Below are 16,221 nucleotides of genomic sequence, written 5' to 3'. Positions count from 1 at the left end.
CTTATACTCTATCCACGAAGAGAATAAAATTCAAAGAGTCAACAATGTAGGAACATAATATCCAGCATACAATAATTACCAGACATATGAAGACTCCGGAAAATATAAGCTTAACTAGGAGAAAATTCAATCAATAGAAAAATGACCCAGAAATTACACAGAGGATAAACTTTAAAACAGCTATTATAAATATAGTCAAGGGTTTAAAGAAAACATGACTACAGTGATGGAATAAAGCAATGAAAACTACACTAAGGAAAAAAAAATTCTAAGCTGAAAAAATCCATTATTTGAGATAAAAAATTCACTAGACAATATAAAAGAAAAGTAAAGAAAAGATCAATGAACATTAAAACTATCCATTGAAATAAAGAGCAGGAAAAAAAGAGGCAGGGATAAAAAAGAAAAGAGAACCTCAATGAATTGTGGAACAATACTAAATGGTATAAATCCTATCATATACATATATTTGGAGTAACAGAAAGAAGGAACAAGGGGACAGAAATATTAAGAGAAATAATAGCTGAAAATGTTACAAATTTAATGAAAAACATAAACACATACAGGCTGAGCAGGCTGAGTACCTGCTTCTCACATACAAGGCTCTGGGTTCAATCCTGGTACCTCCTAAAAATAAAAAAATTTTTGAAGGTAGACTGTGATATGATGTATATTGTAAACTTTTAAAAAATCTAAGTCAGTAGAGGAGATAAAATGGAATAATAAAAACACCTTTTTTTTTTAAAAGAGAATAAAGAACCAATGAAATCACATAAATGAGAGAAAATTTCAGAATGGATCATACCATTCAATTTAAATTAATTTAAAAATTTAAAACAAAAGCATTGTTAAGTATTTCTGTACAAACACAACTTTAATGTTCATGTAAAAATAAATATTTTAACCAGTGCATCACATAATATATTATTGTTGTATTATAGGTAGGTTCAAGACACATGTACTGTATTTAGTATTGCACATAAAGATATCACGAATCTAATTAGTGTTGACAGACTCATTTAGTTTGAATGATTTTTTTCTATATAACAATATAGCATTTTAATGTAGTTATTGAAGATTTTAAGCTGACAGCATGAGTTACAGTAATAGCTATGTGAACTGTAATTGGTAATAAAACTGAAATACTCATTATTTCAATATAATTAAATTTCTTCTCTATTTAAAAAAATAATTATAGGTTAATTGCAAAATGTAAAACTAAGGTATACAACTGATGCAGAAGTGAGAGGAGAATCAGGAGCTAGGACTATGACTGAAATAGTAAAAAAAAAAAAAAAAAAAGACTAGAAAAAGCAGTGTCACAAATTTCATGATAGTAGGCAATTGCAATTTGCTGCAACAGGGAAAAATTAAAAGTTAAAAAACCTGTTTGCTTTCCCGGAAAAAAAAGTTTTAAAGGTAATAAAGTATTTTCAGCAAATATATAGGAAATTTGATAAAAAGTTTACTCTCAATATTCACCTGAGATCAGAATTAAGTGTCTAACAAAAAAATTTTTTTCACTGTTTTCAGTAGGATCTGTAACTTTGTTCAGGTATAAAATCATGTGATTTCTTGCACACAAAAAAGATAACCTTTTTTAGATGGAGGAAGCGTTAAAAAATTTTATTTGGTAGAAAAATTTTGTTAGAAACTTAAAAGGAAAAGACTAAAACGGGTACTTTAAAAAGGCAAAAGATCTTCAAAGAATCCACCAAACAAGAACCTATAGAAAGCAAGACCTTCAAACAAGATCAAAGATAAATGATTCAAAATTTGAAAAATCATAAGTGCTTTTAATAAGATGAGTTGTCCCATATAAGAAACATTGTCTAATATTTGTAGGTATGTTTTATATCAAAGCAATTCAAAATTTAGGAAGAAATAACCATACTTGGTTTACAAAATCAAATGTGTGGCATAGATATTTTTTAATCTTTTACATCAAAGAATTTTATGTAGATATGAAAAAAAATTTCTTTCATGACAGATCATGTTCCAGCTATGTGCTGTCAAATAGATAACTTATCATTTTAAATATGAAAATGTTTCCTTTTTGCTTCATTCCAATGTATGATACATATCAAAAATATTTGTGCTCAGTTTTTAAAATCAGACTCTATGCTAATAAAGTATATTGATTCAGTTGTTAAAATTGTTCCATACATGTGTAAAATTGTTATGAATCATCACCAGTTTATGGGGGATTGGTTAGAAATGGTACACTAATACAATGATTTGTATTCTTTGCCAAAGCTCATTGGTTGAAATATGGAAGAATTTTATGAAGATTTACTATACTATTAATTCCAATTCAGTATTTTCTTGAAACAGAAGGTATGCTTGCCAAATATTCCAAAATTAAAGATAAAACATGACAATGTGATTTACATTTTCTGACCAATATCACACAGCATATATTTGAAGCTTCAACAAAGGGAAAAACTCATTGGTGACCTAGCTAGACAGGCGTAAGGATTTATTGGGAGTTGAAACTTTTCATAATACAAATCAATAATAATTTAACACATTTTCTAACTGAATCAATATGCAGGAGAGTTTAATTATAATCAGTGTTATGTAAACCAGCTATGAAACAATAAGAAAAATTTGAAGAATACTATGATATTGATCATTTTATTTTTTTCTTCCTTTTTTTTAAAAATTTTTTTAAAAAATATTACATTCAAAAAATATGAGGTCCCATTCAACCCCACCGCCCCCAGATATTGATCATTTTTAAATTGCTTGTCAATATAAGTAATATTTCCTTGAATTTGAGATAATAATAATGTGAGTTGAAACAAAGTTAATTTACTTATCTTGGACAGTTGTAGCTCTGAAACACCAATCAACAATTCTAAAAAAAATGAACCAGTTTTGTCAATGTGTATGTGAACAAGAAATTGATTTTTTGGTACTGTCTTAGTTTGCCAGGATTGCTATGACAAATACCACACATTGGCTGGCATAGAAAGCAGGATTTATTGTCTCCTGGTTTTGGAGGCTGGAAGTCCAAAATTAAGATCTCAACTAGCTTTGTTTCTTTCAAAATAAGGCATTCTGATGCTGGCTTGCCACATTCCTTGAGGTTTCCTGGCTTGCAATTCTGCTTCTGTTACTTGACGATCTGCTTCATTCTCTGACTTCTGACTACTTCTTCTGTGTCCAATTTCCTTTGCTTAAAAAGACTCCAGTTATATGGATTGAGGCCTACTCTGAATCAATTTGGCCCCATGTAAATAGAATATTTGAAGATCCTATCCACAAACGAGCCCATACCTGCTTCAAAGGTCCTATTTACAAATAGGCTTACAACCACAGGGCCAGTGCTTTCAGGTTAAACATGTCTTTTGTGGGGAAAACGATTCAATCCCAGAGGTATTCAATTCAGTTACTGGAAAATTTTAAAGTATGTTTGAAACAACTTGAGTTATGGGAATCTACTTTTTCAACTGCAAATTTTATGAAATCTATATACAGGTGAAGTACTTCCAATGAAAATCTAACATCTAAACTGAGAAGTACTGTAAAATAGATACCATATTTAAAAGAAAATGTAAACTAATTGCATCAATAATTCATGCTGAAATAGGAATACATAAAAAATAGCATTAAGATTAATTTCACTTTGTTCTTCTTTTTTAGTGTATTGAAGATAGAATTGACGTATAGCTGCACTGGAAGTGCTCTGTCTATATCTCTTGGGATACCTGGATGCCAGGCCAAATTAAGGGCAAGTGGGATTTATGATGAGTAGTTTTAAGATCTGAAACTGTACTACTGACTCCCAGGATCAGTTTCTTGACTGATGGTTTGCAACTGGCAAACCAATTAATGTCAGTCTGGCTTAATTATATTGATATAGACTATGGGTGGGGGCTGTTCATCTCTTCATAGATAACCTAAGCTGTGTGTGTCAAACAGTGAGAGCTGCAGCCCTGCCCTTGGTAACCATGGCAGCAACTCCAGTCTTGGAAGAAAAATTAAACAATGTAAACTCTATAAACTTTAAATATTCAGGGAAAATGCAAACCAAATGTGTTAAAAGCTTACATGGAATGTATGAAGTTCAGGCTAAAAGCTTACCTAGTATGTGGGGGTCATGTGTTAATTCAAACTTATTTAGCACTGAAACAAAGGACCATTTAACTCTTCCTCTGTATAAAAGGAACTTGAAAATCTTATTCAGGGCTTGGGTTTTGAACAGAAAGGTCCCAAGCCCAGCCTGTCATAAATAAATTCTCTTTTCCTTCCCAAAATTATTACTGAGTCCTGGCCTTTCCATACACAAATAATTGAACCTCTCTCAAAGTCTAAAACATCTGGGGGCTCTACCGGGATTTGCAAATGAAGGTCGGAGAAGGTAGCATTTTGCTACCCCTTCTGGATCCCTGAGGAAGCCGGGAGGACTCAGGTGAACCCCAAATCTGGATGTCCCTGGACTACATTTAGTCCAGAAAAAATGTGGGCTCCGCTGGAATCCTCCCAACGAAAATCGGGGGCAACAGAAGGTCTGGAGAAAAATTCTGGGAATGAAAAAAGACTCCAAATGCAGAAAAAGGTAAGACTTCCCTGGGGGAGCATAGTGTCAGGAAAACCCTAGCTTTAACTGTTAGGAAAGGAAGTCTGATCAAATTCCAAGAGAGCCCCAGTACCTCCAGAAATTTGGGGGGGATCTGTTCTCTCACGGTCTGAAAGGAAAGGAAAAAAGGGAAAAAAACCTGGTGTTTGGGTTTGACTAACAGTGTTAGCATATGGTTTTAATCTTGCTTCCACTGAGGTAGTGAAGGCTTGATTATTGTAGGAAAGGATGTTGATAGGTTTAAATTAACACCCTGAAAACTGGTCTATATTTCGAAAGTCTCAGTTACAGGAAAATGGACTGGCTTTCCAGGGAGGCGTCATCTGAATGGAAAGTTAAACAGTGAAAAGGGTTCAGCCAGAGTGTTTTGTTTTGGTGCTGAATTGCAGATGAATTCGCTTTAGAGACAGCAAGCATAAGCAGGAAATCCTCTTCAATTTTAGTATTGAAAGTTCTCTCTTTCTAAGGTTTGTAATGGTTGCAGGGGCAGCCGTGTCCAGAAAATAGAAACTGTAAGTCAGATTAATAGGCTTTGTGCATCTGTCTGTGTCTGTTCAGCACTGGTGTTCAACTATGTAATTATGTAAAGTGGTGAACCTGGTTAAACTGGAACCCTCCCTTGCCATTAGCAAAGGAGTAAAGTAATTGTAGTTTATAAGGCAAAACCGCAGAGTCTGAGAGACTGCACATGTCCTGCTGTCTCATGTCTGGGTCCGTCCCATTTGCCAGGGCTTGGGGATTGTCCATGTCTGCGTCGTGCAACCAAGTTTATTGAAACTTGCCCACAGTCAGGGTAGCTAATGAAACCAGTAACTTAAATCATAGCCCTACCAGGGCGGGGGGAGGAGTCCCCCTGGGAAAGTGCTGAGCCTAAAAGGTTCTTTTCAAGCCATTTTAGCAGCCTGAAACTCGCCACCATTATCTGCCCCCCTCCTCCCTTTAGGAGGATGCATAGCAAAAGCAGAGAGCCAGGGGAAGAAGGTGCAGCTTGTCCCTTTCCAGTGAGTCTACACCTTCTATTCATAAGCAGAATCAGGATAAATGCAATAAAAATTCCCTCCTGAAGGGCCAAAAATAAGTTTGCATAATTGACTTCTGCCCAGGTTCTGGTTTTCTGAATCTCTCTTTGCAAATCTATGTAAGAATACTTTGAAATGTTTTAAAGCTGTAAAACTGGTAAAGTACCTTTATCTAAAGGAATGGAGCTATTGCTTGATGCTTGAAACAAAAAACCTCAAATCACTCGATAGCACTTTTAAGGTTTTGGCTGACAACTATCAACAGTAAAGGTCATAAAACTATGGAAAAAAAAAAAGGAAAAGAAACGCCAATTCAGCTTAACAACGTCATACTAAATTTAATCAGCCTCTCTCCATATGCCCCAGAGATGCTAAAAATATGGAATTCCTCTGTTTTAATCTGTGCTTAATTTGGGGTTCAATTTTAAAATCTATCATTGGCTTTTATCAGTTTACTTGTGCCTAAAAAAATCATGATAAAAAGTAACTTAAAAATGAATCTTTAAATGCTAGTGCTGTATCGCTGGTGAACTGAATGCATAGCTCGCAGATAAATTTGCTCAGTTACTAGAAATACAGGGAAGCTTCACAGGATTATTACTAATAAGGTTCTTGTAACTTAATAAGGGTATCTAATTCATCTTAAAGGAAAAACATACTAAAAACTGTAACCAAGAATTAAAATCATTATATAAGTATCTTTATATATACATAAATTTATAACTAAAGCTATTACAATGGAGTAAATGTGGCCTGGATTTCGGCTATTGTAATAGTAATATTGAATTAATTTGCCCCTATTTATAACCACTTCCGGTTTATCTAGTGCTTACTGTGATAGTGGTGGTTATTACTTAAACTTATCCTATAGTTATTTTATAACTAATTTCACCCCTGGTTTTCAACTATTATAATAGCAACTATAAACTGCATTTGCCACTTACAGTTCCTGCAGGTCTGGCCCACTCCTTAACAATTCAAATTGATAATTATACTTTAAAAATTTATAAATTTTTTTAAAAAGGAGGTTTATGCATATCACTTTTGTGCTGTTCTAAATATTTTTGGTCTTCTCATTTTCTCTTTATCCTTTTAAAGGAAAAGTTGTCTTTTTCCTTAAACTTTAAAATAATATAAATTAATTCTGATTGGTCATTTCCACCAGGAATCAGAAATAATTGTTGCCAAGTTTTCCAAAAGTAAGCAATACTCTTCCCAATGTGCCAGGCCTTACTAAGCAACCCCCATTGTTCAGGCTGTCGCAGAGAAAAAAAAATTAGTAAAAGCTACCCAGTTTTTTTTCCAGTCTAAACAGAAGTGCAAATGCTTGCCAGGTTCCCTCCAAACAGCAATATAACCAGGAAAGCCAGTGAGGGAACTATATTTTAAATGAACCAGCAAAGAAAAAGTTTTAAATAACTAAATGGAGTTTCTGTATCAAACTATTCATGTTGGCCAATTTGCTCAAATTATTAAAGTTAAATATGCGGTTAGATAGTAACATATATATTATATGTATATATATAATATATATATATTCCTAAAATGCAAATTAAACTAAATGGTATGAAAGGTCATGTAAAAAATCTAAATACAGAACTGTTAAAAAGCTATGAAATCCTTACTAAATTATAATGAAAACAGGTTAAATAATGCTCTATATTCCAGAGGCTAAAAGTTAGTATGCTTTTGAAATTATTCACAGTTTTAAATTATCAAAAACAGAAGTTTTAAGGCCCTGTAAAAAAGGAAAACACCATTCTTTGTTTAATCAATAACAATTTCAACTTGTTTAGCTTAAGTATTATCTCTTGAGTTTATATAATACCAGGTTAATAAGTTAATATTATATGTGTTAAATCTTTAAAATAATAAAAACTGTAAGCACATGTTTAATGAAATTAAATTAAACATAGAACTGTCCTCTCTTAAATGCAGAAGGTAAATTCCATTAGTCACTAATTGTAATCTAAAATAAATTTGCCAGTCTATAATTGTGGTCAATTGTAAAAAGTTTGTAAAATCATCTTCCAAACTGAAGCATTTAAATGGTTCTAGTTCTAAAAAGCCATTATTAACTAAAAACCTCGATTAATATCAATAACAAGAAGTAACTTCATAGTAATGAAACCTGTCTAAAAAGCACTGCAAGGTGCATATTTAAGTAATGGTAATGAAAGGTTACCTTAATGCCGTTAGAAATCTTCCATTTTCATTTTAACAATGAAAAATAGTTTTTTCCTGTACTACTAAGGTAAAATGCCTGCTAATATCTTCATGGTAAAAGTGTACAAATAAACAGTCATTTGATATGCGACGTGTTGCACCAAAAATGTTTAAAAATATATAAAATCAAGGGATAAACTTTAACATTGTCAAACTCTCTTGTGCATTCAAATTAGGCCTTGAATACATTGCAGGTTGCCTCTCCATATGAGTTATTGGTCACTGACCTTTAAAACAATAAATAACTACTACTTTTCTGGTCTGAAGTGGATGGAAACTACTTTGCAGTTTCAAGCTCCTGCAGCAGCCAATAGTGGCTAAGGACAGCCAAATGTACAATGAATATCATCTTTAAACTGGCACTGTTTCATAGTGCCAGAGAGCACTATGCACCAGGCCGGTAAAATCTGCTCCCTAGTTTCCCTCTAGGATCAATGGTACTGCAGCTTCTGTGAAGAACATATGAAGTAGAGCAATAAATACCAGAATACTGTAAGTAGAACTTAAACACAATTGGCATTATGGCCTGCTCCCATGGGGAGATAACATGTAAAGTATTACCAACCTGAAACTTAAACTATTAATTGCAACTCAGAATCCTTATGTATTAAGTAATAGATTAAGTGCTGTAACTTTATCCTATTCTAAATATATGTCTAATAATTATAATGTTATCTTTTCTATTGTAGACAAGGTACAAAAGTACATTAGACATGTTAAATTCCTGGTAAACTTCATTTTCTAAATAGTTAATGAACATGTCTATAAAATAAAATAGCCGTCTTAGCTAAAAAAAATGGGGCCACCAGTGGCTTACAGGTGACCAGTTAATTACTACCAGGCTCAGCCACCCTACTATTCTACTGTACTCTACTGTGTAGCAAAATGAAGCTTGCTTACTAGCAGTGGGTCACCTATTAATATAAAGTTACCAGAAATTATTCAATTAAAACCAAAATGTAGAAAAATTTTATTCTGTAGTTCTGATCACTCCCACAGCTAAAATAATTTCCAACTTGGTACACTAATCCTGAATAAAAAAAGATTTAAAAAATTTAAAAATTAAAAAAACAAAACAAAACTATCAGTCATCCTTACCTGGGAAAGGCACAAAGGCATGTCGCATGCTAATGGAAAATGGCATTCCTCTGTCTGAGGCTGCCTCCTCCATCTGTGCCTGGTGCCCAGGGTTCAGGTTATGACCCTTTTTATTTCCTCCTCTGTGGTGCAAAAAACATTATCAGTTAGTTTTGAAATAGTCTCAATTACATAAAAAGGGTCCGATTTTCAGTAAAGACAAAATTTTCATCTAATAAACTTAAAAACAATGTTATTATCCAAGACTCACTTTAAAGTGTAAAAATACTAGCCCTCCAAAAGCAAAAGTTCAATTATACAATCAGTAAAATATTTCTGTAATAGCCTTTTCTAATTACTTCTGAGATATTTAGCTCTACTCAACAAATCTCTCTGACCATATCTAATATAAACTATCTCCATGCTTTTCTACTTTGTGTGTGTATATTAAGAAAGGAGGGGTTGGGGTGGGGTGTCTGTGACATAGCTAAACTCTTCCCTTTAGTATTTGAAAATATGCATAAAATACATGTTGATTAAATTAGTAGCCCAAATTTTCAGCCGTTCACCACCAACTAGCTTTTATGGACAGACTCAGAATTTGAAATGTGTAATGTCTGGAACAGAAAATTAAACTAATTTCATTACTTTGCCCAATAAGCTATTTTTGAGCCATTCATACTGACAAAAGTATATTAATACAAACACAGAGAAGTAGCATCTACCTGACCATGGGAAGTAGGCCTTTGCCTAAGGCTTGAGAAGGTGGGCTTTCCCCTACAAGTGTTGGCATTTTGATCTCAAAATCTCTTGGTATATTCTGAATATTTGGTTCTGTGAAGGTTATTCGTCCTAAAATCAAGCAGAATGAAAAAGACATTAAAATTACCAAAAAAATTCTGACATATATTTTAATAGTAATTGCATTTCTGAATTCTTTTTAAAAATGTATGCTGTTACCACTGCTAAACTAAAATAAATTGATGGTTAAATGATTTATTTTTCATCAGGTTCATGCAGCTAATGACATAAAATAATTACAAGATCAATGTCATTATATAAATGTATGCTTCAGTCATAATACTGTTTTACATTAACCGACCTCTCTAGAAAACAACCCTTAAGAAATAATTTGATAAACTGAACTATTCCTATGCTAAAGATATGAGTACTGGAAGTCAGCACTATAAACTTTATTAGCAGTCATATTACTTATACAAGGCTAATCAAATGGATCCTAGAAGAAATGACTAGAGGAGATGCCAAAAGACAGGACTATACAAGATACAGAGAAGAGAATCTGGAGCAGAAGAGCAACTGAGTAATGAGGAGAGACAACTGGGATCAGAAAATTAGCTGATGCAGGAGACAGAGTAGCAGTGAGAGGCAGCAACTGCCAAGATATCACCTGGCCCATTTTCTTCATCATTATCACTCATCAAAAGACTCAATCATGTGGCTTGAGAGCTAGAATCAGTAAGTTAATGAATTTTCTAATAAAACAGAAGCTTATTTAACAATTATAACCTTTATTTCCTCCCAAATCATTTATTTTTTATCTACTTATTGGTTGAATTGTCCTAAAACACTTAAGCATTGTTCAAAAAAAGGTTTCTGTAATTTAGTTATTGCTGTTCTTATGACACATATATAGTGACACTAAAACCCTCTGTTTTATGATATTTTCTTCATTGTAGCAGACTCCCAACCAGTTAGTATGTATGATTTCAACTTCTTTTGATGAATCAGACATTTTAAGTGTCTTAGCCACTTTAATAAACATTGTTAAACCCTTAGTATTATGAGGTCCTTGTTATTTAGCTTTTAGCGTGAAATGAGTACTCAGCTAATGGCAGCATTATTATAATTATCATCATTAAATGGCCCATTCAATGTCACAAAGCAACCTTTGTAGAAGTTATCCAAAGTTTTTTTCTATCTCAGCACACACTCTTCTTTTCTATAGTAAGAGGTGATATTCAGACAATTCCCTGATCTTTTGGTTGAATTAATACAGTAACGCTGGTAAACCCAAAAAGATATTAAAAATACATTATAAAGCATGAAAATAGCTTCATGGAGATGACTTTGAATAATGAAATAGTTTTGCTATTCTTAGCCTGTATTTTTAAAATATTCTTTAAATGTAGGTATATTACGATAAAAAACAATCAGAAAAAAATTATATTAACTTCTGCTTTATAAGCAACAAATAAATATGTAACAACTTTGAAAATTCTAAGTTGATTTTGTTTTTCCATCACTAAGGATTTTATTTTATACAAGTTTACAACATTAACGTATGTTTCAAAATGAAACTTTTAAATAGGAACAATGCAAGAAACGGCTAAGGACCAAGAGTTTAGATAAATAGGGAGGAAGAAAGAGAATTTGTTTATAACAGAGAATAAGCAAACAGAGAGAAAAGCAGCTCCTAGTACCTCCTTACTTATTAATAGCAATAACAGCTATTGAGTACTTTCTATGTGCCATGTGCTATTCTAAACACTTTACGTGTTTAAACCTATTCAGTCTTTACAATGATCTGGTGAAATTGGACTATTACTTTAACACACGAGAAAACAGGCATGAGATGTTAAGCACTTGTGTAAAGATTTACAGCACCAGGATTTGAACCTTGTAAAAGTTTGGTTTCTAAGTCACATCCCATACTATAACACCAATCTAAACTGTATACCCTACCACTAGGGTAACTCTACCCCTTCTTTTACTGCACACTGTGTTCAGCAAACATTTAGAGTTTTGCACTGCCTAGGGAAAGAATGCTTTCTCCCTCACTAGATTACAATTAACCCAAGAGGTCTGTGAGACACCCACAGGACTCTATAGCTTTAATTTCTGCTTGGGTAAAACAAGACACTTACTTCCCAGAGGCCACTTAGTCTTATGTAGTTCAGGAAAGGGCTGGGGCTAAAATGAGATGGTTACTAACATAATACTTTATCCTATATATATTCTGATCCAAAGTACTGTATCTCAGACATTCCAATTATACAGTACCTAAAAATAAGAACTTTATTTTACTAAAGCTCATCTCTGTATCTAAGTGGTATTTATCTGTCTTAATATAACATATTTTTAATAAATGTTTGTGGAACCTAGCACTGAACACAATGATCGATGCTTGAATTCCTCAGTCATCATAGCAAGTATGATTTTTTTTCCTTCAAAATTAGGAATTATTCATATTTAAGATTTTTCATTACCTGTAGCAGTGTGTGATTGTGATACTGGATAGATTCTTTCCATTCCAAGAAAAGGATTGAGACGCTTTTCCCGCTGCAGGGGGAAGACCACTTTGGTAATAGCATTAGTAATTCTTCTCCACTCTAATATCAAGCTTGGTAAAGGATGTAATGCCTTTAATTTATTTAAAACATCCTGTCAAAGAAATAAAGGTAAGATTGGATTCTTGTCCAAAGTCCATAATAAACTAGAATCTCTTTTAGGTTAACAGTATAGCCCCAAAATTAAATTTATCTTGCATGTACAAGCTGAAATCACTGTTTGTTTTAGGGTGATAATAATGATAAAACTTGGTAACTATAGCTCATAAAATATAAACATTAATGCAGAGTAAGATCAATTTAGATCTACCTTAAAAATAAAAATCAATGAAATGTCAACTTTTTGAAGTTACTGCTTTCCCACCCATCCCACCAAATGGAGGGTTCCCAACTTTTTCCTTCCTACCCCAATACTTTAATGGTTTCCCTATCAAGGCAATCAGGAGTTCACTCTTAAAACTTCAAAGTTTCTATATGGACTTTAAATAAATCACTAAGGAATAGAAATTTGTGAGGTAAAAGTGGCAGGGGGTACAAAAAAAAAAAAAGCTGTGAAGCAGCATGGAGCTGTGGAAACTCCTTAAGGGGAGGCAAGTCACAGCTAATGGCATTAGGCTCAAAATAATACAGAATAGCAACTGGGATAGCCCTCCTTGGCCACTGTGGCTATACTTTGTATTCTTACTGTTCCCTAAAACTTTATTCAGTAAAAGTGTGAAATAAAATCCTTCCTCTCTTCTCTGTCACTTTTCATAGTTTCTATGAGTTGTGATTAGCCCTTTTACTTTAAAATCACCAGATCAGATTCTTAAAACAAACCCATAGAAGGCTAACTATTTTGATCCTGATACTGACAAAAAAAAAATTTATTTTATTGGATGTTTTCTGTTGTTGTTTAATTTTCCCTTACCTTTCCCCATGTTTATATAACAGTATACAAACCATAACATACTAGAAGTCCAAGAGTAGTGGATATCAAGAATTAAATAGGTCTGAGTTTATAAACCTTTATATTGTAATGATTTGTATTTATAATGATAAGAAGGAAACAATTGCTAACTCAGAATATGGTCAAAAAAAATTTTTTTTTTACGTACCAGGGGCCAGGAATTGAACCCAGTACCTTATATGTGGGAAGCCAGAACTCAGACAACTGGGCCACATAGGCTCCCAAAATTTTCCATGTTGGAATATTTCCATAGTTTTTGTACTCCCAAGACAAAATCCAATTTGTTTTTATCTAGATAATTTCAACTGATTAGAGATGGGCTATGGTGGACCTTGATATCATCAGTATTCTGATGCTGATACAATACACCAAAATGCCAGAAGAAGTTCAGATTCTGCCCATTGCCCCAAAGAGCACCTTACTAGTGCTGAACTGTTTTCCCAGCCTCAGGTTATGCCCACTGTCTTTCCCTCTTCTGGTAGAACCCAAAGTTTTCTTGCTGCTTTGTTTTTTCACCTCTCCATTTGGTGGCAACTTCAATTCCAAAAATAAAACCTGTAAGAAATGAATGCTTCTTTAGTCAAGAATCAAATCACTGAATACTTTTATTCAGAAAATATTTTTAAAGTTACCTGAGAAAGCAATCTCTACAATTCAGCATGGGTTGGAAGAATGTGTCTTTTGGGCAATTTGTAATTATCACATTTAATATATGATGGAAGTGAATACCATACTTTAGGTAAGCTAATTTAGGTATGCTCATCTTGTCATAGTGTTATATCATTGAGTAGAGACCCATACAATGAGTGGGAAGGTGTACCCCCATCCTGGGAAGGCCTGATATTCTCAAATAGAGGGAAGGTTGTCTCTCAAGAGCATTGGTGGTTCTCAATGGGAGAGGATAATCTAGTGTGTCAAGCCCTCAGCATTGTTGAAAGTATCTATGAATCTGTTCTTTCAAGCAGTTGAAGCTTGGTTGTCACTGTGGGCCCTGAGGGAATGGGGAGAGAGGAATAGAATAGATGGAAACAGGGGTAACTGGAGGGCAATGGAAGTGTTCCACAAGATGGTGCAATGACGGATATAGGACATGTTAAATTTCACCTAAAATTTATAAAAGCATATAGTCTAAAATGTAAACCATAATGTAACTAAAAATTTAGAAAAGTGTACAGTCTAAAATATAAACCATAATGTAAACCAAAATGGAACCATGGTTAATAGCTATGTTTCAATATCTGTACATCAGCTGTAGCAAATATAACATCCACATGTAAAACGATCATTGCTGGGGAAGGGGAAAAAGGGTTTGATGTTGGATATATGGGAGTCACCTATATTGTATAGTGACTTTACTGTGACCTAAAACTTTTTTGAAGACAAAATTAAAAATTTTTATAAAACAAGATGTAGACACTGAAGAAGGAATGGAAAAGATTGTCTTGCCACTGTACACATAGGCCAACAACTATTACAGTGATGAAAGACAAAATGTCGAAAACAAAGTTTTAAGATATTTTTCATTTTTTAATACCCCAATTTATTTTTTACTTTATTTTAGTTTTTCTAAATTAATAGTATTCTATTTCTAATCTTTAATCCTCTTATTACTATTTCATTTTCCTACTGATTGAATTTGGCAATATATTAGGCTTTATTTACAAAGAAGTTTTGGATCACAGTGGGGTTCAACTATGGCAGGGGAGGAGTTTTTAATTTTTAAAAATACCATACTCTAGGTAGGCTAATTTAGGTGCACTCAGATTAACACTAACAACGGGATTTTCAACAGTCAAGAGCACAGAAATGTATACTCTGGGCCAAGCAACTGGAGATAAACTATTGATACTGAGACTTTAGGTGGCTCTGAGAATTATGAGCTATCCTAAATAACCTTTGAAATAGTAACCAACATAATTGCTCATTTACACCCCACAGTGGCTCAACAAGAGGATTCTGAAAGCAGCAACAGAAAAGCAATGCATCACATATAAGGGAAGATAAATAAGACTAAGTGTCAATCTCTTATCAGAAAGGATAGAGGTGAGAAGGCAGTGGTAAGGTATATTTAAGGTACTGAAAGAGAAGAAGTGCCAGTCAAGAATTCTTTATCTGGCAAAACAATCCTTCCAAACAGACAAACAAGAACTGAGAGTTTGTAACCAAGAATCTGGATTTGCAAGAGATACTAAAGGAAGTGCTGCAGCCTGAGAGGAAAAGACAAGGGTAAGCAGCTTGGAGAAGAGTATAGAAATTAAGATTATAAGCAAGAGTAACTAACAGGTAAAAAGATAAATACTAAGATATGACAACAAAAGTCAAAGAATAAAATGGACAAAGTGGGAAGCTGACTTGGCTCAACTGATAGAGTGTCCGCCTACCATATGGGAGGTCCAGGATTCAAACCCAGAGCCTCCTGACCCATGTGGTGAGCTGGCCCACGTGCAGTGCTGATGTGCACAAGGAGTGCCCTGAAACGCAGGGGTGTTCCCCACATAGGAAAGCCCCATGCGCAAGGAGCACACCCTGCAAGGAGAGCTGCCCCGCGTGAAAAAAAGCGCAGCTTGCCCAGGAGTGGCGCCACATACACAGAGAGCTGATGCAGCAAGATGACACAATACAAAGAGACAAGATTCCTGGTGCCGCTGACAAGAATGCAAACAGACGCAGAAAAACACTCAGTGAATGGACACAGAGAGCAGATGGGGGGGTGGGGAATAAATAAAAAATAAAAATCTTTGAAAAAAAATGGACAAAGTGAGTAATGCCTTTACAGTAATAACACTGAATGTTAATGGACTGAATTTTCCAATAACAAGACATAAACTGACAAAATGATAAAAAAAATATGAGCCATTCCATCTATCACACATTCAGGTGGAAAGTGAAAACTTTGAAAAGATTGCACACAAAGTAACCAAAAAAGATCTGAAGTAACAACTTCTAACATCAAACAAAATAGATTTTAAATGCAAAACAGCTTTAAGAGATGATAGTCATTATATATTGATAAAAGGAGCAATTCAACAAGAAAAAATAATAATCGTAAATATTTAT

The 16,221-nt window shown here is 33.8% G+C and overlaps 1 protein-coding gene across 1 annotated transcript in view; it reads right to left on the bottom strand.

Moving 5' to 3' along the window:
• The window catches only part of POLQ (DNA polymerase theta), a 200,253-nt gene that overhangs the window by 41,124 nt on the left and 142,908 nt on the right, over positions 1-16,221 (bottom strand). Inside the window, exons 21-24 of the mRNA XM_058295752.2 lie at positions 13,582-13,719; positions 12,135-12,309; positions 9,633-9,759; positions 8,929-9,050 (exon numbers count right to left, since the gene is read on the bottom strand). Of these exons, the coding sequence (XP_058151735.1) occupies positions 8,929-9,050; positions 9,633-9,759; positions 12,135-12,309; positions 13,582-13,719 (562 nt within the window). The remainder of the gene's footprint in view (positions 1-8,928; positions 9,051-9,632; positions 9,760-12,134; positions 12,310-13,581; positions 13,720-16,221) is intronic.

This window comes from Dasypus novemcinctus, chromosome 4 (genome assembly GCF_030445035.2).
Source record: "Dasypus novemcinctus isolate mDasNov1 chromosome 4, mDasNov1.1.hap2, whole genome shotgun sequence".
Classification (NCBI taxonomy): domain Eukaryota; kingdom Metazoa; phylum Chordata; class Mammalia; order Cingulata; family Dasypodidae; genus Dasypus; species Dasypus novemcinctus.
This window is presented reverse-complemented; position numbering and strand designations above follow the sequence as displayed.